This window comes from Triplophysa rosa, linkage group LG2 (genome assembly GCF_024868665.1).
Source record: "Triplophysa rosa linkage group LG2, Trosa_1v2, whole genome shotgun sequence".
Taxonomy (NCBI): domain Eukaryota; kingdom Metazoa; phylum Chordata; class Actinopteri; order Cypriniformes; family Nemacheilidae; genus Triplophysa; species Triplophysa rosa.
Window position 1 is genome coordinate 159,759 of NC_079891.1, and position 24,306 is coordinate 184,064.

The 24,306-nt window shown below is 42.7% G+C and overlaps 1 protein-coding gene across 1 annotated transcript in view; it reads left to right on the forward strand.

The window, feature by feature from the left end:
* Positions 1-2,122: 2,122 nt before the first annotated feature.
* The window catches only part of LOC130547484 (nck-associated protein 1-like), a 37,984-nt gene continuing 15,800 nt past the window's right edge, over positions 2,123-24,306 (forward strand). The window contains exons 1-5 of the mRNA XM_057323451.1: positions 2,123-2,301; positions 11,525-11,635; positions 11,762-11,854; positions 16,489-16,545; positions 16,632-16,774. Of these exons, the coding sequence (XP_057179434.1) occupies positions 2,212-2,301; positions 11,525-11,635; positions 11,762-11,854; positions 16,489-16,545; positions 16,632-16,774 (494 nt within the window). The 5' untranslated portion in view covers positions 2,123-2,211. The remainder of the gene's footprint in view (positions 2,302-11,524; positions 11,636-11,761; positions 11,855-16,488; positions 16,546-16,631; positions 16,775-24,306) is intronic.

The following is a 24,306-nucleotide window of genomic DNA, read 5'->3' on the forward strand; positions in this document are numbered from 1 at the left end:
AATGGGACTGAATACTTTATTGTGCTGTATGGTGTTTTATAATGTGTTTTTATATCACTGAATATACATGCCCCTATATCATGTGACAATAACACGTGTGTCTGTGATAGGAAAGGCTCCCCGAAGAAGTGTCTAAAGCTTCAAGGCCCCATATTCTTTTCTGGTAAAAGAAAGTAAAGTCTCAGGTTTTACAGCCCGTTTTTAAAGGGTTTCGAGTGAATTAAGCACAACCCCACACAAACAATACTAGTGTACATTGTACGCTGTGTAGTAAACTAGCCAAAAGCGTACTACAGTTCAGATCAACTTACTATTGTTAACACTACAGAATACTATAGTTCCCACAGCAATTGAAAAATATAAAAGATTATATTCTGGATTCAATAAATGTATATACTGTAGGAGTTGTCATCCATAACACTGCATACTATTTGCAAATGACATCAAAGTGTGTAACAAAGCTACATAGTCCGTTCAATCTTACACATCATCACAAATATTGCTTTAGCCTACACAACATTCCCCCTGAAATACCGCTACGGCCCACTGTTTGAGGAACACGGTTGTAGACAGACATGAAAAGGCTTTTAGTTGTCAAACTTTTATAAATGCTTCTATACATGTTTGGTCATTTGATCTTCTTATATGCGTAGCTCTAAATAGCCTATTTGACTTTGAAAGGTGTGTAACTTTGTCTGAGGTATTTTATTTTTTAATGCTGTAAAATTTACCCGGTTTCAAAATAAAAAAAAACAAGTGTGTGATGTGGGTATTGTCTGTCCTGTGGTCTGTTATTTATTTTTTATACCACGGAGCTGTTGAATGCTTCAATCTGATTGGTTGACAAACATTCTATGGGTATGCATTAACTTTCACCTATGAAGGTGTTCCAGGCCATCACCTCACACAGCAGCTCTTGATCTGACGTTTATAATGTCAAACTTGACTGTTAATGGAAACGTGTACAGTTTCGTTTCAATAAACAAAACATGTCAAAAACAAGAAATACATACTGAAATCGAATAAATACAATGACTAAATAGAAAAACAAAATGCATTAATAAACACTGATGAATGACCGTTTTCCTCTTCATGCTGCTTATAACTGACAAATATATTTTGATAGACCTACTCTTTCAAAAGTTTGCATGATTTTTTTTTACTGCTGAAGATAGAAACAATACGAGGAATAAATAATGTATTATCACTGGCTTTTCTGTCACATTACTGCAAACACGCGGGTGTGCGCGTGATCTCTCGCTCTCTCTCTACACACCACGTGGCTCAAGCTTCTGAGTCCATTCACTCTGACGGAAATGAGATGCGCAAGAAAGTAGTCCTACCATCAGCAGCATTATAAAGACGATAACATGACAAACATTGAAATGAAACATTTGAACAATGTCCTGCGGGCGTGGTAACCGCGGTATACGCGGAATAATTGACTCCGGTCCATTCAATTATTCGAAAGTTAATGCTCCGTTTCACGTCGTGGCTGCATTACCACCTCGGGGTGTGCATTAACTTTAGATTAAATAAAAAATAAATGTGTTAACATTTCCTTATCATTACCACAAAAAGTGCAACAATTTGGGATGTCAACATTTGACATCTTAGATCATAAATAACATAAGAAGCATCAGGTTGGTGGTCCAAAGCGTTGTTGTTTATCCTTGCTTTCTGTTTTCCCATCCAGACTCTCACTTTCGATTTAAACATGGTGGCTATGTGAAATCAGTCTACACCCGGTGTAGTTGTAATGTCACCAAAACGCATTTGAAGTTTAAATGGAGTCAGTTCTGTATTACAAAATGTAAATATATATTTAAAGATTGTATCTTTAAAGTGTACTAAAGTATACTTGGAATAGTTCCACTTTAGCACCAAATAAAGATGTATTTAATTTACTTGTTTAAGTTTGGACAGCTAAAGTGCATATAGAGCAAAGTTAGTCGTTCCAATCTAACATAGTAGACCAATTTATAGTGCGGCAAGAAAATATCCAGTTCTACTGAAGTACCCAACAATAAAGTGTGCTTAGACTATTTTTTCACTACGGGATGCTTAAGTGTGAAGAGCGGAAACTCTTCTGGTGACAGACTCCACCCTCTCTACGGAATGTGTGTCAATGTTCATTTCACTTCTCCTTGATCTCTGAAGACCAGAGGAATAAAACCTTTCACTGGGGCTGAGAACATTTCAACAAGAATCATGGCCTACCAGTTGAAACTGGCTGAGAAACTTGTTATACTCAATGACAGGGGTCAAGGAGTTCTAGTCAGGATGAACCATATCAAGAAGGTGAGAGGAAAACGTCTTTTGTTGCAGCATTCATAAGATCATGAATACACTTTAGGCAAGACTGAAATGTGTATGTGTTTTACATCATAGAAAATTGTAGAATGCTGTGTTTGTTTTAAAAGTTATTTTATTGCTTGGATTGTTTAAAGGAGTTTTTGTCTCAACTGTGAAGAGAAAGAGGAAGTGCATACAGGAAATGAACCGAAGCAGCCAACCACAACTCTTTATTTCCTCTTTAATTTAAAAGATATGCTTCACAACATTATGTTGCAGGATCAAACAGACACACAAAATCACTTCTAAATATTGACACAACGGTAAAGCAGTTTTGCCATTTGGAGTGGAATAAGTACTGTGTTGCTGAACTTTACATCTAACATTTACACTAGCTACATTTCAGAATGGTCATTCATACTCACTAAAAACAGTTGGGTTAAATATAACCCATAGATGGGTTACTATAGCACCGACCCCTTGTTGGGTTATTTACAACCAATATGTTGCGTGCAAGTTTTACCCAATCAGTTGGGTTATGAAATAACTAATTTGTTGGGTTATTTTTGCCAACATGTTATTTATTGTTTTCTTATTATTGTTATATTTGTTGTTTATTATTTTTGGCCATCCTATTTATTATTATTTGATTGCAGTATAAACAAACAATGCACAACATAGAAATACCTTTATAATTCTTTATTTCCAATACAATAAGATTGGTTGCAGTTGTTTTATTAATGTACTTCCTTTGATCATAATGTTTCTAGCAGATAAGTATCAATTTACAAGAATCAAATAAATAAACAAAACAGAGGCTAGTCTAGCTTATACAATTATAAAAAGTTACAGCACCACCAGGCTTGGCATACTCTAAAATGTAAATATACAACACGTATCAACTGCTTGTAAAAGACGGTCTTCCTCCAGCATCATTCTTCCCACAATAACGAAGGCTTAAGAGGAACCGGTTTTATGCCCCAAGCTGCAGAACATGAAAGTCTTCCATTGCTCCTGATACTGAATGATGTTTGTTCCAACCTATAAACAGATATTCTCTTTTGTAAATATACACACATACACACTATTATTTTTATTATTACAATAATTATTTATCATTAAAACGGTATTGTCAAAATGATGTACAGTCATGTGGAAAAAAGTACAAGCACATGTTGATACCACAAATTCTTTACATTTTAGCCTGATGACCTGTAGGGGTCACACGTTTCCTATTGACTTTAATTGTAAACATGAGTACACAGTGTTCATTTCATGTGTCATATGATAGATTATATTCATGTATTATTATGTACACGTTTCATTACGTATTTGTTTAAATATAAAAAATGAAACACTGTTGGTCCTTTTTCACACGACTGTACTAACAGGAAGTTTCAGACATTAATTTCTTACCTGCAAATTTGTCAGTTAAGGCTTCAGGCTCCCACTTCTGAAGATTTCCTTCGCATATAATCTCTAAAAGATAGATAAATATATTGAAAGCTTGTCACGGCTATTGCTGCAAGTCTAGAAAACGAAACTGCGTCTGAGGCAAGCCCCCTCCTGTTTTGTGGTCAATGAACGCCAAAATAATGTATTTTCTGCTATTTGCTTTAAAGGTATGATAAAGGTAATAAATGTAACAAAATAAAATGAACACACTCGTCATTTGAATTCCGGTGCCACAAACGTTTATGACTTACCTAAATGTTTCGTACAAAGAAAAACAAAGCGAGGGGGCGTCCAAACAATTATTTTTATCTACGTTTGAAATAGGATAGTTATAAAAAGCAAGTGTCGGCGTCGACAGTCATGCAGATTATAAAAACATTGTTTTGCTATGAAAAAAAACACGGCACACAAACATGTACAGTATATATATGCACACTTTTTATTGAATTAAAAGTATTATTAATATTAACTTAGCTCTCGTCTGTCAGCAGTGACGCCGGCCCACTGTTGAACTTTAAAATAACCGCTCACGGAGCTCAATTTGAACCCAGCTGGTTGTTACAGAAATGACCCAATGAACGTCAGAAATAACCCAACAAAACGACCCAATATCTCTAACCCAACTATAGGGTTACCAGAATAACCTAACGTTGTTTAGAGTGTAGACACATGGGTGGGCTTAACCAGCAACTCTTTGTTTCAAAATGATGACAACAAAAGCTAAAAATAGGCTACTGTGGATAACAATGAACAAATATCACACAACAATCCTCCAGCATGTCATTCGTTGTGTCCCTTTTTCACTGATGCATGCTTAATAGGCTCCAAAGTTTGATCATCTCCTTGGTTGCATCTTTGGCCCATTTTATTTCAGCAGCTGGATAAAGAAAAGAATGAAAAATGTAAAAAAGTACCATGTAGTCATACACAAAAGTCCATTGTGTCCATTAGTGGGTGTGTTCATTAAAGGAGCGGTTCACCTTCAAAATAAAAATTCTGTCATCATTTACTCGCCCTGGAAAGGTGAACTATACATTTAAGCTCGATGAACCGCTTGTTTACACTGCACACGTCTGCGGCACATTACAGCTCCAACAAAGTTTTGTTCTGTCCTCTACGTGGTGCCAACTCACAACAGGGGCATTTCAGATGTGAAGCCGTGATTGGATTCACGAAATTTGCCTGTCCACTTTGTTTTTCTTGATTTTGGGGTTCATGTGGCTAAAACGGGTATGTTTTGTTTCGTTTTAATTGTGTTTATTGTTGTTTTTATTGCTATATCCTACTTTGTTGTGCTGTAGCCTACAGATAAAGTTAATACACTTAACAGTCCAGTCATCCAACAAAGATAAAAGATTTGTAGCTGTGTTTTAGTCAATAAAAGTACATTCTCTATTATTTGAACGATCAGTATGGAGGCCCAGAAGGGTCACGTGAAAAGTGATAAAGCATTTCATTGTTTAATAACCAACTGCACAATAAAAATAGTCATTAATACATTTGTTTTTAAAACTAAGTCATTTATTATTTCAATGGGCAATAAAAAGTGTGATTATGAAAATAACTTATAAATGAAATTTTAATACATCAATAAATAGTTAAAATTAAAAAGACAGCAAAAAACATAAGTACAACATTTTGCTAAATTGAAATTTCTAAATAAATGTTAGACTTTCAAAATGTATTTGAAAATGCAATTTAAAAATAGAAATAAACAGTGCATTTAAAAATTGAACTACAAATACAGGTTTTAATAAGGTGTTAGTAACTTCCGCTGCTCCAGATGGCCAGTCAGCTCCTGTGTCAGAGAAATGATTGCATCACGCTGTCAATCTCTCCTGCACTGAACCCTTGTTAGGGCCCAAACACCGAGGTGTAGAACCTTATTGTTTCTGCTCGGTTTCTTCTTCTCCGAAAATAATCAAAATTTTGAGGGGCTAAACACTCAATTTTAACTTACTTTTGTGAGTGACACATTTCATGTTGCCAGTTGGTGGCGCTATGACCAGGAGACACTATACCCACATCAATGTGATCAGGCATGATGACTTAATATACAGCTGAAGTTTGATCGAAATCACTCGATGTATGCAGTAGATATGAGACACTTCCTGTTTTGCAGATTTCACCATTCATTTATTGCCTCGCCACAGCAACACAGTTGGAGATATCAAAAAAATGTCTGGCTTATTATCTCCGTGGGGACAGTCCATAGGCGTAATGATTTTATACTGTACAAACTGTATATCTTATCCCCTAAACCTAAAGATCATAGAAAACTTTTTGCATTTTTATTAAAAAATATATTGTTCAGTACGATTTGTAAACCTCAATTTTGGCCCCCACGGTGACACGAGTCCCCATGTGTTGGTGTGCATTCAGGTTTAGTTCCCCACCGGGATATAAAAACAAGGACACACACAGACACACACACACACACACACACACACTATAAAAGAAGAGCAACATTAATGCATTTGGTAGACACCACAGGAAAGCACACACAGGTAACATATTATGCAGACTATAATTCCTATATGGGGTAGTAATAATTCACGCAAAATGTTACATTTAAAATAGGGATGTCAACATTAACGCATGCAATACTTTTTTTTCAGATTAACGAGTTAAAAACATTTAACGCAGCATCCGTTTATTTTGTCATCCTTTGTCTAGCGTTACACTATATACAGTAATCACGCTCTTATTCATGTAAGGCTTTTAAACCACTTAAGCGTGATGTGAAACAGTTGCTTTGACGTGTTCATTGTAGATGGACAGCTTCTAGCTGTGGGACGCGACAAAATGCAACGGGGCAGCGGTCCAGTCTGGTGTATATTGTCACGGCTATCAAGTTCTCATTCGTGCTTGAATGAACAAAACCACACAAGATTATGCCAGAAAGTCCGTTTTGTCTAGCATTTTCATAAGCACAGGCTTTAAAGTGTTAAATAAAATCTTAAATGAATGCAAAGAGTTGTGAAAATGGGACCGATTCCCCCCCCCCCATTGACTACCATAGTAGGAAAAACTACTTTATAATTGTTTTGTTCTGTTGAACACAAAAGAAGACATTTTGGAGAATGTTGGAAAGCAAACAGTTCTGGGGCACTTTTGACTACCATTGTATTTTTCCCTACTATGGTAGTCAACGGGGGGTAAAATCAAGTCAAGTCAAGTCAATTTATTTGTAGAGCACAACTTTAAGACAGCCATCATTGATCCAAAGTGCTTTACAATAAAAGGTTAGATAAAAAGCAACAGAGATCAAAATTGAAAAAATAAAAAATAAAATATAAAGTCAAAATAGGTACATATACACAAAACATACAGGTACATCAAAAGTATCGTACACAGCATCACTCAAATGCAAGAGTGTAAAAATGAGTCGTTAAATTTGATTTAAAAACACAGAGCGATGGAGAGGCCCTGATAGAAAGGGGTAGACTGCGACCTTTGTCGTTAAGACAACGAGGTTGTATATGGCTGGATAAGATCACAGATATATTCCAGGTCTTACTTTTACAATGCCTTGTATACAAAAATAAGGATCTTAAAATCAACTCTGAATTTGAACAGGAGTAATATAATTTAGATATATGATATACAGGTGCTGGTCATATAATTAGAATATCATCAAAAAGTTGATTTATTTCACTAATTCCATTCAAAAAGTGAAACTTGTATATTATATTCACTCATTACACACAGACTGATATATTTGAAATGTTTATTTCTTTTAATTTGATGATTATAACCGACAACTAATGAAAATCCCAAATTCAGTATCTCAGAAAATTAGAATATTACTTAAGACCAATACAAAGAAAGGATTTTTAGAAATCTTGGCCAACTGAAAAGTATGAACATGAAAAGTATGAGCATGTACAGCACTCAATACTTAGTTGGGGCTCCTTTTGCCTGAATTACTGCAGCAATGCGGCGTGGCATGGAGTCGATCAGTCTGTGGCACTGCTCAGGTGTTATGAGAGCCCAGGTTGCTCTGATAGTGGCCTTCAGCTCTTCTGCATTGTTGGGTCTGGCATATCGCATCTTCCTCTTCACAATACCCCATAGATTTTCTATGGGGTTAAGGTCAGGCGAGTTTGCTGGCCAATTAAGAACAGGGATACCATGGTCCTTAAACCAGTTACTGGTAGCTTTGGCACTGTGTGCAGGTGCAAAGTCCTGTTGGAAAATGAAATCTGCATCTCCATAAAGTTGGTCAGCAGCAGCTGCATAATATAATTTTGTTCCTGTCAACAATCTGGCTGCCGCATTTTGAACCTTCTGAAGCCGAGATAGAGTGCTTTGAGGAACGTCGACATACAAAGAGTTACAATAGTCCAGTCTAGTTTCGAGATATTTTCGAGAGAGAAAATGTTAAAAGCATTCTTCCAAGTATCTTTCTCTATGTTCATCAGAACAAAGACATTTATACAGATTTGGAACAACTAGAAGGTGAGTAAATGATGACAGAATTTTCATTTTTGGGTGAGGTATCCCTTTAAATCAGGCGGGTCTGCGCAAACTGCATCCTCTTTATACAGCGCGAAGTCCACAGTTATAAAGTCAGGCTAGTATGATCTGTACAGTGCGAGCTTATATGCCCCTTAGCCTTGTTTGTATTTGTTTACAATGTGATCGCAGCACAGAGCAGCGAGCGTCACGTGACGAAAGTGAAACATTTGTTGGAATCACGATACCAGCTCAACATCGTCATGTCAGTCAGCCATCGGCGATGGATGATGGCCTCGCTATCGGTCCAACCCTATTTCAAATGACAGATTACTATCGTATAAAATACCCAGATTCCTAGCTGACAACAAGGGTCTTGTTGAGCATCCATCAATAGTTAAGCAGTATTCTTGATTGTTACGTATGGCGGTTTTCGGTCCAATAAGTAAAACTTCTGTTTTGACCGAGTTCAACAATAAAAAGTTGCTACTCATCCAGCAACTAATCTGTTCGCAATTTAGTATCCTTAATGTCTTGACTTCATGTTCACTAAATTTGGTGACAATCTGATAAATCCCCTAGGAGGAGTATTTAAAAGTTCACCACATGCAATTGTCAAAAAATCCACCTTAAATCCAAAATGGTCGACTTCCTGTTGGGCAGAGCTAATGACTGTAATTTTTAAAGTTGTTTGGTTTGGTGATATCTTTTACGAACTGCTCCGAGACACGAAAGGGTTGAGGATCTACACGCAGCTTTAATAATCCAAAACAGTACAGGCAAGGGTCAGGGCAGGCAGCAAACAGGCATATAGGTACAGTCCAATAAAAAACACAAATAATCCAACAGGGAAATGCTCAGAAATGCAGAGGTAACACATGACTGAAGCTGTGTCTCGTTTCGTAAGGCTGCGTCCTTGTGTCCTCCAGAGGTATTATCCTCTAAAGGATGCGGTATACGGAGGATTCTCAACTTAGAATTAAACGAGACGTCCTTCGTAGGACATACTGGCAGAAAAGGAAACAGGAAGTACCACATTGCTATGACAACACGTTGCACTGGCACACCTATCAAATTAATTTAAATGATTTCTACATGATTTTAAGAGGTAAAAAGTTGGTTACTTTCTACCCTAAACAATGCCAAAAGAGTTAAACAAATGTAAAAACCATACTGTTTTAAAAACCATACTGTTTTAAAACGTTTAAAAATCACTAAACACTTGTAAACCTATTTACTACATATGCCTGCTAAAATAAAAAAAAACGTGACACAAATTGTAAACTGTTCACATTTAAACACCACATATTTGATTGAATGTGCAGCTGCTGCCATTTATTCAACACACGTTTATTAAACAGACGTTTGCCGACGCAAAGAATTGTGGGTTATCTCCAGCAAATAAGGGTACACCTCATGTGTCCTCCGAATTCTCGTGAAAGTAGGTCGCATTAGAAGGGTGCCTACGGAGTGACAGCCTCGATGACGTAGCAGGCTTCAAATGAGACCTCCGGAGGACGCAGCCTTCGGAAACGAGACACAGTCTGAATGTGACAACAGGGTATAAAAACAGAGTGAAACAGGTTAACAAGACACAGGTGATCGTGATCAACATAATGAGTCCAACAATGGAAATGTAGTGTGAAATGGCAGTCCGGGTGATGAGGAGAATGCACTCCTGTGGAGCATAAGGGTACTCCGGCTGGTGATTGTGACAATATCAATCTACTGTATGTACCAAGTTTGGTAACTGTGGGTAAAACTAACATTGTGTTTTTTGAGACTCTCCTGGCAGTGCAACCCCTCCCATGTGGGTTGTCGTACTCTTTAGCCAATCAGATTCAACCTTACCATTCAACCAATCATAATCGTGGAGAGCACAGAACTCAAGGAGCTCTAATGTTAGCACTAAAGGCTCGTTTGTACAGCTTCGCTAATCTACTCTCTGAGCTGTGATGCTGTATTAAAACATAATACAGCCACGCAATAAATCTGTTTTTATTAATTTATTTTGTAGGAGAAAAGTATGAAATAGTGAGTGAACATGACCACTTAAAAACTACACAACCAGCAGTCACTTCCACTGAACTGCTAAAATCCGTCTGGGTAACAAACTGTGCCTGATAGATGAGATGTGTTCATGTTTGTATGTCCATACAATGTATGTTTTAAATGAACAAGGACAATAAATAACTAGTTCTTGGAAACATTGTTTTGTATGGGCGCATAGATTTGTAGCTGCGCAAAAAGTGTGCAGAGCCGCTTTCCTTGAGTCCTGTGCTCTCCGCGTTTATGATTGGTTGAATGGTAAGGTTGAATCTGATTGGCTAAAGAGTAAGACAACCCACGTGGGAGGGGTTGCGCTGCCAGGAGAGTCTCAAAACACACACACACACATCCAAGCCAATTCACATGTGAGTGACGATTTGCACATTCACATAACACGATAAACGTGTACATTTTAAACTTTCGAAATATTTGTGCACAGTCGTATGTTTGCGAAACGTACTTTATGAGAAAATAGTTTTGTTTTACGCACGTGAATTGCTTTTTGTAAATGTATATGTATACTTTGTGCACGTAAATTAGGTTTTGTTCATGTGAAACTGTTTACGCATGTGTGTATCTTGATTTACGCGTGAATAATTAATGAGACTAAAATCGCTCCATATATGGGTGTCTGCGCGAAAGTTGTTCGGGTTGATGAGAACTATTTACGTACCAAGTTTTGTATGTGTGCGTGATCTATGCACAAAGATTTTTTTGCAGAGCCCCCATTCCACACCGTGTGCCGGTCCTAATGGCAGACGACTCTGACGCTTGTGCCAATTTTCAAGAGTTTTCGAGCATGTTAAGGCCCCTAAATTGCCCTGAAACCTTGAAAAAACAAACAAAAAAATTCTTCCCCACTTTCGTGCTCGGGCCCTAATTACTTTGTAATGTAGTCTATTTATTTTTCAGTTAATTAATGAATGAGTAAACAAATGTATTAAGGACTATTTTTATTGTACAACTAGCTATTAAACAATGAAATGCTTCAATTTTCCCGTGACTCTTCTGGTCCTCCATAGATCAGCTCTGGTGGCAAGCGTAGTGTAAATACAGTCTAACACTTTTCAGTCAAGAATAGCACATGTATTGCAAGCAATGATGAGGCTATAAATCATGGATGATGCTACTGCGCACACTCACTTACATTGACAACATTTCAATTGAATTATTATTTACACACAATATGGACCTCATCTGGCAGACATCTCATGTTTGCTGGACAGTGTGTAAGATTGTTGAGTCAATATCTTTTAATTTGTTACAGATTTGTACGGAACCGAAGCGAAGACCCTCCCACCTTACTGACAAGACCATGGAGTCTGCAGTCAAATACATCAACAGAAAGTTCCCCAATATAGACATCAGAGGAGCCAATGTGAGTATTCATAGATAAAAAACGATTCATTGTTCGTTGCAGACTTCCAGTAGCTGTCATAAAGTGAAGCTTTGATGTTTAAATGCTGAATAAAATGTCTCATTCCTTTGCCAAATGTTTCTTTAGCAACATATAAGCAGCATTCAGAAACAGAAGTCAGCCGTATTGGAGGGCCTTCAGAGTTACTATGAGTCTTTCATAGATGTCATGGAGTTCAGGGTGAGAAAACACACTACAATTATTAAAACACGTGCCTGTGACTCAATCTTGTGTGCTGCAACATTACTGTGTGATCCAATTCAATCAGCACTGCATCCTTTTTTTAGTTGAAATCTCTCTCTCTCTCTTTCAAAAAAAATGTTTGTCTTCCTCATCATCTTGTCCTGTTACCCCTCGTCTGTCTCCTAAATTAAGTTTTAGTCCAGGTTTATTTTTTCATGTATATTGTTCCTGTTTTTCCCCCTCGAGGGATTTTGAGTTGTGTTTTGTCCCTTGTAAATAGTGTATTTTTGTAAAGAGCTGTCTGCATTTGGGTTCTGTTTCATGCACATCCATGGCAGTAATTTGCTAAATAGTTCTCAAGTGTGTGCTCGCATTGCATAAACGGCTACAGGAGCAGTGCTGTGACTGTTATCCATACACATCTACGGCCCAGACTGTCTGATCGGCCAAATGTGTTGAAGTAATTGGTTCGATACTTGTGACATAGAAAACGCGGGAGGTTTTTAACCCTTGCGTGGTGCTCATATTTTTGTTACTCAGCCAGTGATTGTGGGTCTAGTGGACCCGCTGCAGATTTTTAAATCAAGACAATCAAACACTTTGTCAAAATAATTAAAAGATGTTTACTTCATCCCAATTACAAGCAGTCTAAATGTAACACCCTCGTCAGAGAAGAGGAGGAACGATACCACACTGGAATAAGGATTGAGCAAGTAGTTTTATTAATGAGTCCAGGTAAGGCTGACAAGTGCTCAGGTAGAATTGGAATATCCATTGAAAATAATCCAAAATACATCCACGGAGTATAGAAACCAAAAGGGCCCACAAGTAATTTAAAGAGAAACATACAACAAGACTGGACACTGAACATGACTAAACACTGGGTTAAAATAGAGTCCATGGGATGGGGTTCAGGTGGAGTGTAATGAGCAACAGGTGCGGGGTGATCAACGATGTCAGAGGGGTGCAGTGCATGATGGGAAATGTAGTCCTGGGTTTAAAAGTCCGGTGATTGTGATCGAGTGTAGCGGGGAGGTGGCTCTGGTGCGAGGGGCGTGGTTGACGAAGATAGAGCAGACGTTACAACAGCATATATGGTTAATATTTGCCCTGTACCTTTGTTAGATCACATTTATGAACTGAAGTGCTCCACGCAGGGGCAGAAACAGAAAACTCACACTTACACACACTCTCTCTCTCTCTCTCACACACACACACACACACACACACACACACACACACACACACACACACACACACACACACACACACACACAAACACAAACAAACATACTAAAAGGAGGCCCAGACCTACAGTTTCCACTATTTTATAAGCCCTGGGTCTAGTGGACCAGAACATCCTGTGTGTAAACAGCATATATGGTTAATATTTGCCCTGTACCTTTGTTAGATCACATTTATGAACTGAAGTGCTCCACGCAGGGGCAGAAACAGAAAACTCACACTCACACACACTCTCTCTCTCTCACACACACACACACACACACACACACACACACACACACACACACACACACACACACACACACACACGCACACAAAAACACAAACAAACATACTAAAAGGAGGCCCAGACCTACAGTTTCCACTATTTTATAAGCCCTGGGTCTAGTGGACCAGAACATCCTGTGTGTAAAATAAATGTGTAGGGGGGTGTTCAGTGTGCGGTCATTGAAAATTTGTCCTGATATATGTTCAGGCCAATTAGTTTGAATTTGAAAAAATAATTAATTGTATCATTTTTCTTTTGATAAAAATGAAAACAGGTCCCACAGACCCGAACACCGGAAAACTGCAGTTTTATGGAGAAAATACTCAGCAATGGTTTTTGAGTGATGAATTTGCACAAGTTTAATCATAAAGCATATTAAAAACACCACATAAAGCACAACAGACACAGAGCGTGAGTTTTAGTTCCTGACACTGAGCTCAAGATCCAAGACTAGAGCAAGGCTGTCAGGATTCAAACCACTTGCTCAACACAGAACAGACGGCTAGAAATCAACACATACGAGGAAAACAGGATTATGACTTTATGCCACTTGTATTTCAGGGCTGTACGTTAACTTTTTTTGCACATATTTTTTAATGATCACAACAGACGTTTTATACTTGTGCTACAACTGTCTGGCATGTGCTACCAAACTTCAAACCTCTTTAGCACCAGTCCTTTCCTTGACCATGTGACTAAACCTAACATGACACATTCAAACTGACCAATCAACAGACCACCTTTAACCCCCACTGTACTTCGGGCAATAGTGGTTGATCACATTATCAGCAACCCTGTGATCTTTAGAAGGGAAAATGGTGCCTTTTGAGAAGAAAGTAGGGGTTGTGACACAGCCATACATTCATGTTATTTTTTTACAACCCTACATAACCTATCCCATTCATTTTCATAAGCTAGTGTTGGACACTGGTACAGAAAGGTCCGATCAACCCAAAATTGACGTATATGTCTCGTCATGGGCCCCTGGGTCGGGTTCTAGAGTTCCATGACCCTCGGACCTCATTGACTACTCAGTTTGCCCAAAAAGACACCGGCAGCCTACAAATAGGTGGCGAATGTACACTCTAGAAAACAGGGGTCAAAAGGTCACAGAGACTCGAAATTCAACACGGTTGACCGCCGGGGGCACCCGAATCGGGATCTCGAGTTCTGCGGCTCTAGATGCTTCCCGAGACCGATATCCCTATGGAAAGCAACTGCTGCACGAGGCCTTTGCAGGCACATGGCCCCATAGAGATCTATGCGATGAAGAGAGATGTATGAAAAAATATATATATATATTCTTGTATCTCGACTTAGCCCTCTTGGGATGTCATTGAGGGCCACATCACGCAACTTTCTGTTAAGTTTAGTTGGCCTGGGGGCTTCCGTGGGCCGTACAGGAGCCTCTGACACCTGCACTATATCCCATTATGTTCATAGGAGCCTATCATACAAAGACCCCGGAACAGGCCCGGGGACTCCGAATGACCACAGTTCAAATTATTTGTCAAGGGAGCCTGGTGAAGCTGGAGGGATACGGGCCAAGGTGGAGCCGATGGGTCGAAGGGCCGAGATGGAGTCCGGATCTCGGAGGCTTGAGGCGGAGACACGGGATTATCCAACCCATAGGTAGCTGGCAGCTGGAGATCCTGAAGCTTTTCCAACCACCGTCATTGGCATGCTGTGGGTGAGCTGAGGTGTCTTCAGGTGCCAGCGGACCCAGGGCTGATGCAGTGGCTGGCAGAGACAGAGGAGGCTGGACGGGACCTTCTCTGAGGCTGGAGATGAGGTGCTAGGTGGGACCAGTGGAGATGAAGGAGAGCTGGGCGGGACCAACGGAGATGAAGGAGATCTGAGAGGCCGGCTGCAGCTCACCCTCAGTGGCGGCAGTGTGGGCAGGCCACACTGCCCACAGGGCTTCCCTCTAAGGGCATCCCTGGGCAGGGCATCCCTCTAAGCCCTCGATCTCCATGAGGACTCCCATGGAAACGCACAGTGTTGCCGGCTCACACACCTGGTCAGACGTCTGCTGAGGCTTGGGCTCCAAGACGATGATCAGCTCAGTCGCTGGTTTACGTGCTGGCTCTCGTGTCGCGGCAGGCTCAGGCTCTCTGTCTGCAGTGATGGTTCCGCTCCGTGCAACAGGGTGATGGTTGGCTAGTCTCTGGTTCGGGAGTGGGGCTGGCGATGTCCTCGGCAGGGCAGATGGTGAATGTTGAGTCGTTATTCACCAGCACCCACTCCACGAATGCAGCAAAGTCCTCTCGGGGAACGTCTGCTGGCAGGCATGCCTTCGACTGCTCGCTCAGGCTGGTGTAGTAAAAACAGAGCGAACAGTCGGTGAAATGTGTAAGGCACACCAGATGTAAAAAGTCCTGCATGTGGATTTCCAGCGGACGGTCTCTCTGCTCCAGGCAGAGGAGCTGGACTGCTGGCAGATCCATCCCGGGAGAGGAACGAAACAAAACCAACAAAGGAAAAACACAGCAAAAAAATTCTTGTCTCTGTCCGGTATTCTGTCACATGTATGCAACATACAAAAAGCATTTGACGAAGGAGTAGAACAAAACAGGTTTTTTATTTTTCGTGGGAACATATAACTAAACCGAAACATAACAGAACTGTGACACCTATAAAGCCTCAGGGTAACTGTTGCTTGTCTTTGAGCAACAGACAGCGTTACTTTGTAATAATGGCTTTAAATGATCTTTTGGGGGTCAATTCTCAGCCAGATTCGATGTGTTATTAACATTAATGAGATTAATTAATCGGCACATGATGTAAATAATTAGATTAAAACTTTTATTGCTTGACAGCCCCAGTTGGCACAATTTTTGTTTTCAAACATTTAAGCATACACCTTGAGATTAAAAGATTTTTAGAAACATTTTTGTCAAGTGTTTCCTTTTGACAGGTACTGTATCATTATCTATCCATCATTGTTGTGTGACGTGTGGTGATGAGGCGGAGGTTCAGGTCAGATCAGTCTCTATTGAAGTGGTGCAAGCCATAATTATCGCAGGCTGGAGTTATGGCCATCATTTGCTGAACATCTGACCGAACAAGCTAATGTGTACTTCATATTTATTCTCTGTGTGTTTCTGTTTTTGCCTAGGATCACGTTTATGAATTGCTCAACACAATAGATGCCTGCCAGTGCTTTTTCAACATAGTAAGTAAATGATTAAAAACAAGATAGGAAAGAAAATGTGCAGAGACATTTTACACACTTAAATCATTCTTCACAAATCATTTCAGACTGTCAATTTTGACCTCACCAAGAACTACCTGGATCTTATCATCACCTACGCATCGGTCATATTCATGTTGTCCCGCATTGATGACAAAAAAGCCCTTGTGGGAATGTACAACTGTGCATACGAGATGTCCAATGGAAACAGGTAACGTGGCCACGTTTTGTCAGAAAATTTGAGATTGTGGTGAAATATGTTTCATTTAAGAAGGTTAAAGTTGAGTGTGTGTGTATCGGTGCCATATATCCAAGATGGTGCCGCGGATGGCTGCCTCGGTTTGGAGTGCTCTAGTACTTATGTCTTTTTTTGTTTGTTTTTCCTGTTTTAAGCTACTCTTCTTTAATCACTTTTACCAGGGACGAATTGCTTAACATTAAGCATTGCCCTTCTGTCAATCTTTTTCCTAATTTTGAAAATTCAGACGTCTTACTGGACATTTTACTCGGACGAGCGGCAGCTCTATACAAATGCTCTAAAAGACGCAAGCGGGGAAAGCGAGTGGGTGCGCTCGTCAGACTCCGACGATGCGGATTTAGGACCCCGCTGCCGAGTATACACCTGGCGAATGTCAGCTCCCTTACCAACAAAACGGACGAAATACTCTTACTCACCAGGACAAACAAAGATTTTTCCAACTCCGCTGCGCTGTGTTTCACAGAAACATGGCTCAATGACACCATACCGGACAGCGCGTTACATCTGCCAGGTTTTCAGCTGTTCAGAGCGAATCGCATTGCCGAGTCAACAGGGAAGACACGTGGTTGTGGATTATGTTTTTATATAAACGAAGGTTGGTGCAGAGATATAACAACACTGAAGAAGATGTGCTTTTCGTACTTAGAAGCGTTCTCTATCAACTGCAAACCTTTTTATTCACCACGCTGTTTGATTAGTCCACACCTGCATCACATCATCAGGATTCTATTTAAGTTTGCACCTTTTTGTTCTTCCCTGTTCAGTCTTGTTGTCTTCACTGCAATTCTTTACCCCGATAAGTATACTTACCTGTTTTTGAAATACTTACCTGTTTTTGGATATTCCTGTTTTTGAAATAAACTCCTTTTTCTTATCTACCTCTGTGGTGTGCTCTCCGTCTACCAGAACCCTGACAGTAGACTGAACCGCACACCATGACCACACCACAGACTTCTCCCGGTCCTTCACCTCCAGCTCCCTCTGATCCCCTCTCTGAACTGGTCACCCTACTCCGGAACCAACCCGCACCTGCACTCCTTCCGTCTAACCCACCATCGGCGTCTAGTCCCATGGCCCTACACAACCGATATACTGGCTCCGTGGAGGAGTGTAGCGGGTTCTGTCTCCAATGTGAGCTCTACATACAGTTGCACCCCGGTCAATTCTCCACGGACAAATACAAGGTAGCCTTCATCATCTCCCTCCTGAGCGGTAAGGCCCTGAACTGGGCATACGGGATTTGGCAGGCCGGAGGACCATTTACCACTAATCTGAAGTCTTTTCTTGAGCACTTTAAAGGGGTCTTTGGCCAAGCAATGGATTACCTTTCGGTGCACGATCTACTGCTGAGGCTTCGACAAGGACGCCTTTCAGTGGCAGATTATGCCCTCCAATTCAGCACCCTTGCGGCGACCAGTGGATGGAATGAGCCGGCGCTTGTCTCGGTCTACCGCCAAGGGCTACAGAACTCGATCCGATTACACATGGCCATCTACGATGACTCGGTCGGTCTGGAGGCTCTCATACAACGATCCATTAGTATCGCCCAACGTCTGTCAGCCTGTTCGCCGTCATCACCCGGTACATTTCCTCCACGGGTTACGACCTCTGCTTCCCGAACTCCTTCAGACCCAGAACCCATGGATGTGGATCGTTTTCAACTATGTCCTGAGGAACGTACACGGAGGCGGAACCTTAACCTTTGTCTGTACTGTGGAGGGTCAGGTCATCGCCTAGCCGTCTGCCCCGTCCGTTCTATTCATACACCGGCCTCCTTACCTCACCTTGCTCTTACCCAAGTGGTCATTATTGCACCTAACTTCTCTGTTCCAGTCCACGCCCTGATTGACTCTGGAGCCGCCGGGAACTTCATTTCTCTGAATCTTCTTACTCAGTTGGGCTTCCCGCTCCTAAGGAACGGGAGGACCATGTTTGTGCAAGACATCCTAGGAAAACCGCTGGGCCGAGGTCGGATCACACACCATTCCCCACCCATCACCCTTCACATCTCTCCCAGGCATACGGAGAAGATCTCCTTCTGGTACTGGAGGGGTCCACCTCCGATATCGTTCTGGGACGACCCTGGCTGATGGAACGTCAACCTATCGTGGACTGGCGCACTGGCATCATATCCGGATGGGCGGGTCGCCCCGCCAACACCAGGGTCCCGATCAAGGAGGAAACTTTCCTAAAACCGGTACTACCCATCCTAGCCACTACCGTCGAGAGTCCTGAGGTCCTCAACTCCGGGGAGGTTCCCATAGATTATCGGTCGTTCCAGGACGTCTTCTCCAAGCTGAGGGCTACGGAGCTGCCTCCTCACCGGCCATGGGACTGCGCCATTGAGCTGCTGCCTGGGGGCTACAATGCCCAAAGGAAAGATCTATTCCTTGTCCATCCCGGAGCAGAAGGCCATGGAGGAGTATATCGAGGAGGCATTACAACAAGGTTTCATCCGACCGTCTGTCTCCCCTGCCGCGTCAAGCTTCTTCTTCGTAGGGAAAAAGGATGGAGGAGGTCTTCGTCCCTGCATAGACTATCGGGTTCTCAATCGTCACACCAAGCGCTTCGCCTATCCTCTTCCCCTGATACCTGCCGCCCTGGAACAGTTACGCCATGCCACATTGTTCACCAAGCTGGATCTAAGAAGCGCCTACAACCTGATTCGGATTCGCCCAGGTGACGAATGGAAAACGGCCTTTGTGACTCCCAACGGTCATTACGAATATAAGGTCATGCCCTTCGGCTTGGTGAACGCCCCAGCAGTGTTCCAGAGCTTTATGAATGAGATCTTCCGGGACCTGCTGGGGAAATTTGTTATAATTTACCTCGACGATATACTTATTTACTCCCGCTCTCGACCCGCTCACGTTACCCATGTCTCCATCGTCCTCCAACGCCTACGCCAACATAAACTATACCTGAAACTCGAGAAATGCCAGTTTCACCAATCCACCATACAATTTCTGGGTTATATCATCTCTTTCAACCAAGTTACCATGGATCAGGGGAAGGTGGAGGCGGTCCAGAACTGGTCACAACCCCATACGGTGAGGGAGATGCAGCGGTTTTTAGGATTTGCTAATTTCTACCGGCGCTTCATCGCTGGATTCAGCTCTATTGCAGCACCCCTCACCGCCATGACTGGAAAAGGCTCGAGATCCCAGTCCTGGAATCCCGAAGCACTCAAAGCATTTGACCAGATGAAGCAAGCCTTCTGTACTGCTCCTACCCTACTTCTACCCGACCCAGACCTGCCTTTTCTCATGGAAGTGGATGCCTCTTCGACCGGGGTAGGAGCGGTGCTCTCTCAGCGGCAGGGGAAGCCTCCTAGACTCCATCCGTGTGCCTACTTCTCCCGCAAGCTATCCCCGGCGGAGTTAAACTAAGACATCGGGAATAAAGAGCTCCTAACCATCAAACTGGCTCTGGAAGAATGGCGACACTGGCTGGAGGGCGCGAACTATCCCTTCACCGTGATCACCGATCACCGTAACCTGGAGTACCTCAAAGAGGCCCGGAGGCTGAATTCTCGTCAGGCCCGTTGGGCACTCTTCTTCTCCCGGTTCGACTTCAAAGTGACTTACCGACCTGGCTCGAAAAATGGCAAAGCTGATGCTATCTCCAGACAACACTACGTCACCCCAGATTTAACCGAACATGAACCAGTGCTTCCTCCAGCCCTGTTCGTCTGCCCCATCCAGTGGGCCCTCGACCGGGACATCGCTGAACTCCAACACCCTACTCCGCAGGGAGGTCCCGAGGGTAGGATCTTTGTGCCATCCGAGCTCCGCACTACCCTCGTGGACTCTGCTCATTCTGTTCCAGGATCAGGACACCCAGGCAGACAGCGCACCCTCTCGCTCATCTCCGCCCGATACTGGTGGCCTGGGATTACTCAGGACTTCGCCCGATTCGTCAAAGGATGTTCAGTCTGTGCCATTGCAAAGACACCACGTCGCCTGCCGGAGGGAAAACTACTCCCATTGCCCATACCCCAACGACCGTGGTCTCACCTCGCAGTGGACTTTATCACTGACCTGCCCCTGTCTGACACATTCACATGTATCCTGGTGGCAGTGGATAGGTTCTCCAAAGCATGCAAGTTGATTCCCCTCACTCAGCTCCCCACTGCACTAGAGACGGCTGAGGCCCTGTTTACCCATGTGTTTCGCAATTACGGGCTTCCTGAAGACGTTGTGTCAGACAGGGGTCCCCAATTCATCTCCCGGGTCTGGAAGGCCTTCTTCGGAATACTGAACATCTCGGTGAGCTTGACCTCCGGATATCACCCTCAGGCGAACGGCCAGGCTGAGCGGAAGATACAGGACATCGGGAGGTACCTGAGATCATACTGCCATACTCACCAACACAGCTGGCACCGTTTCCTACCCTGGGCGGAGTACGCCCAAAACTCCATTCGACAGACCTCAACCAGTCTCACCCCGTTTCAGTGTATCCTAGGATATCAACCTCCCCTGTTCCCCTGGTCTGGAGAACCCTCATCGGTGCCAGCTGTCGATCACTGGTTTCGGGAGAGCGAGAGGGTCTGGGACTCAGCTCACCACCACCTCCAGCAGGCTATCCGCAGGCAGAAGCTCCATGCGGACGCCCGAAGATCCCCAAACCCCCAGTATGCTCCAGGGCAACGGGTCTGGTTGTCCACAAGGGACTTACGCCTGCGACAACCCTGCCGGAAGCTGAGTCCCAAATACATCGGACCATTCCTCATCACTCGACAGATAAATCCCGTCACCTTCCGCCTCCAGCTGCCCAAACACTACCGAATCTCCCCCTCCTTTCACGTTTCCCTTCTCAAACCCTTTATTACTCCTGTTTCTGTTTCCTCTACAGACCCTGCTGTAACAACAGATCTGCCTCCTCCTCCACCACCTCTGGACGCCGCCCAACAGATCTTCAGGGTAGAGGAGATCATGGACTCCAGGAGACGGGGAGGTCACCTCGAGTACCTAATCAACTGGGAGGGCTACGGACCTGAAGAACAATCCTGGGTACCACGGATTGACATTGTAGACCAAGCACTCCTACGAGAGTTCCACCAAACCCATCCTGAACGTCCGGGTCCTCGACTTCGAGGTCGACCCCGTCACCCTGGTAGGTCCGCTGGAGCGGACCATGGAGGAGGGGGTACTGTAACGGTTTCAGCACCACCGGCCACGCCCCCCATGTCGTCACCGCCAGCTCGCTTCACCCGTTCCCTCTCCCCGGAGTTCTGAACTCAGTTTCCCAGCATGCACAGCACATCCACCATTTTTGATTAGTCCACACCTGCATCACATCATCAGGATTCTATTTAAGTTTGCACCTTTTTGTTCTTCCCTGTTCAGTCTTGTTGTCTTCACTGCAATTCTTTACCCCGATAAGTATACTTACCTGTTTTTGAAATACTTACCTGTTTTTGGATATTCCTGTTTTTGAATACTTACCTGTTTTTGGATATCCTGTTTTTGAAATACTTACCTGTTTTTGGATATCCTGTTTTTGAAATACTTACCTGTTTTTGGATATTCCTGTTTTTGAAATACTTACCTGTTTTTGGATATTCCTGTTTTTGAAATACTTACCTGTTTTTGGATATCCTGTTTTTGAAATACTTACCTGTTTTTGGATATTCCTGTTTTTGAAATACTTACCTGTTTTTGGATATTCCTGTTTTTGAAATACTTACCTGTTTTTGGATATCCTGTTTTTGAAATACTTACCTGTTTTTGGATATTCCTGTTTTTGAAATACTTACCTGTTTTTGGATATTCCTGTTTTTGAAATACTTACCTGTTTTTGGATATCCTGTTTTTGAAATACTTACCTGTTTTTGGATATTCCTGTTTTTGAAATAAACTCCTTTTTCTTATCTACCTCCGTGGTGTGCTCTCCTCTACCAGAACCCTGACTCACGCGAGTTTTCCTCGTTTATTCTCGTGAATGTTTACATTCCTCCACATGCTTGTGCGAGCGCGGCGCTGCAACAGCTGGCGGATTACATCACTGACACGGAGCAGCAACACCCGGATTCTCTTATTATTATTATTGGGGACTTTAACAGAGCAAACCTCTCCCGTGAGCTGCCAAAATACAGGCAGCATATCACATGCCCCACCAGAGACAGCAACATTCTGTATCACTGTTACACCACAATACGGGATGCATACCACTCTGTTCCCAGAGCAGCTCTGGGTCTCTCTGATCATTGCCTGGTTCATCTTCTTCCGACCTACAGACAGAAGCTTAAATCTGCCAAGCCTGTAGCAAGAACAGCAAAGAGATGGAGCAGCGAAACAGAGCGGGCCTTACAAGCCTGTTTCGACTGCACGGATTGGAGTGTCTTTGAAGCTGCAGCCACTGATCTGGATGAGTTAACTGACACAGTGACATCCTACATCAGCTTCTGTGAGGACATGTGTATTCCCACCAGGACTCGCTTAAATACAACAATGACAAACCATGGTTTACAATGAAACTGAGACAGCTTCGTCAGGCCAAAGAAGATGCTTACAGAAGTGGGGACAAAGTCTTGTATAATCAGGCCAAAAACACACTGACAAAGGAGATAAGAGCAGCTAAGAGAAGCTACTCTGAAAAGCTGAAGAACCAGTTTTCAGCCAACGACCCTGCATCAGTGTGGAAAGGCCTGAAAGACATTACCAACTACAAGCCATCATCCCCTCAGTCTATGGGTAATCAACGACTGGCTGACGACCTGAACGACTTCTATTGTCGTTTTGAAATGCAGAGTCTCACCCTTCACACCCGCCCTGACCCTATCTCTGATATACCATTAACACCTCCTCTTGACACTCAACCTGCACTTAAGATCTGTGAAGAGGATGTGTGCCAGCTTTTCCGCAAACAAAAGATCAGAAAAGCACCAGGCCCAGACAATGTCTCACCCTCCTGCCTGAAAGTCTGTGCAGAGCAGCTGTCGCCCATCTTCACTCATATTTTTAACAGATCTTTAAAGCAGTGTGAAGTCCCTTCATGCTTCAAACGTTCCACGATCATCCATGTACAGAAGAGACCCAAAATCTCTGGATTTAATGACTACAGGCCTGTTGCTTTATCATCTGTGGTCATGAAGTCATTTGAGAGACTTGTACTGGCCCACCTGAAGGACATCACCAGACCACTTCTTGATCACCTCCAGTTTGCTTACCGAGCAAACAGGTCTGTGGACGATGCAGTAAACATGGGACTGCATTACATCCTACAACACCTAGACAGACCAGGGACTTACGTCAGGATCCTGTTTGTAGACTTCAGCTCGGCCTTCAACACCATAATCCCAGACCTCCTACTGCCCAAGCTTACCCAGCTCTCTGTGCCAACCTCTACCTGTCAGTGGATTATTAACTTCCTGTCGAACAGGCAGCAGCTAGTGAGGTTGTATATGTATATAACACTACCTCTACTTACTACATTATCCATTTGCACAAGTGTACATACAATCTGTTAATATGTATATTCTA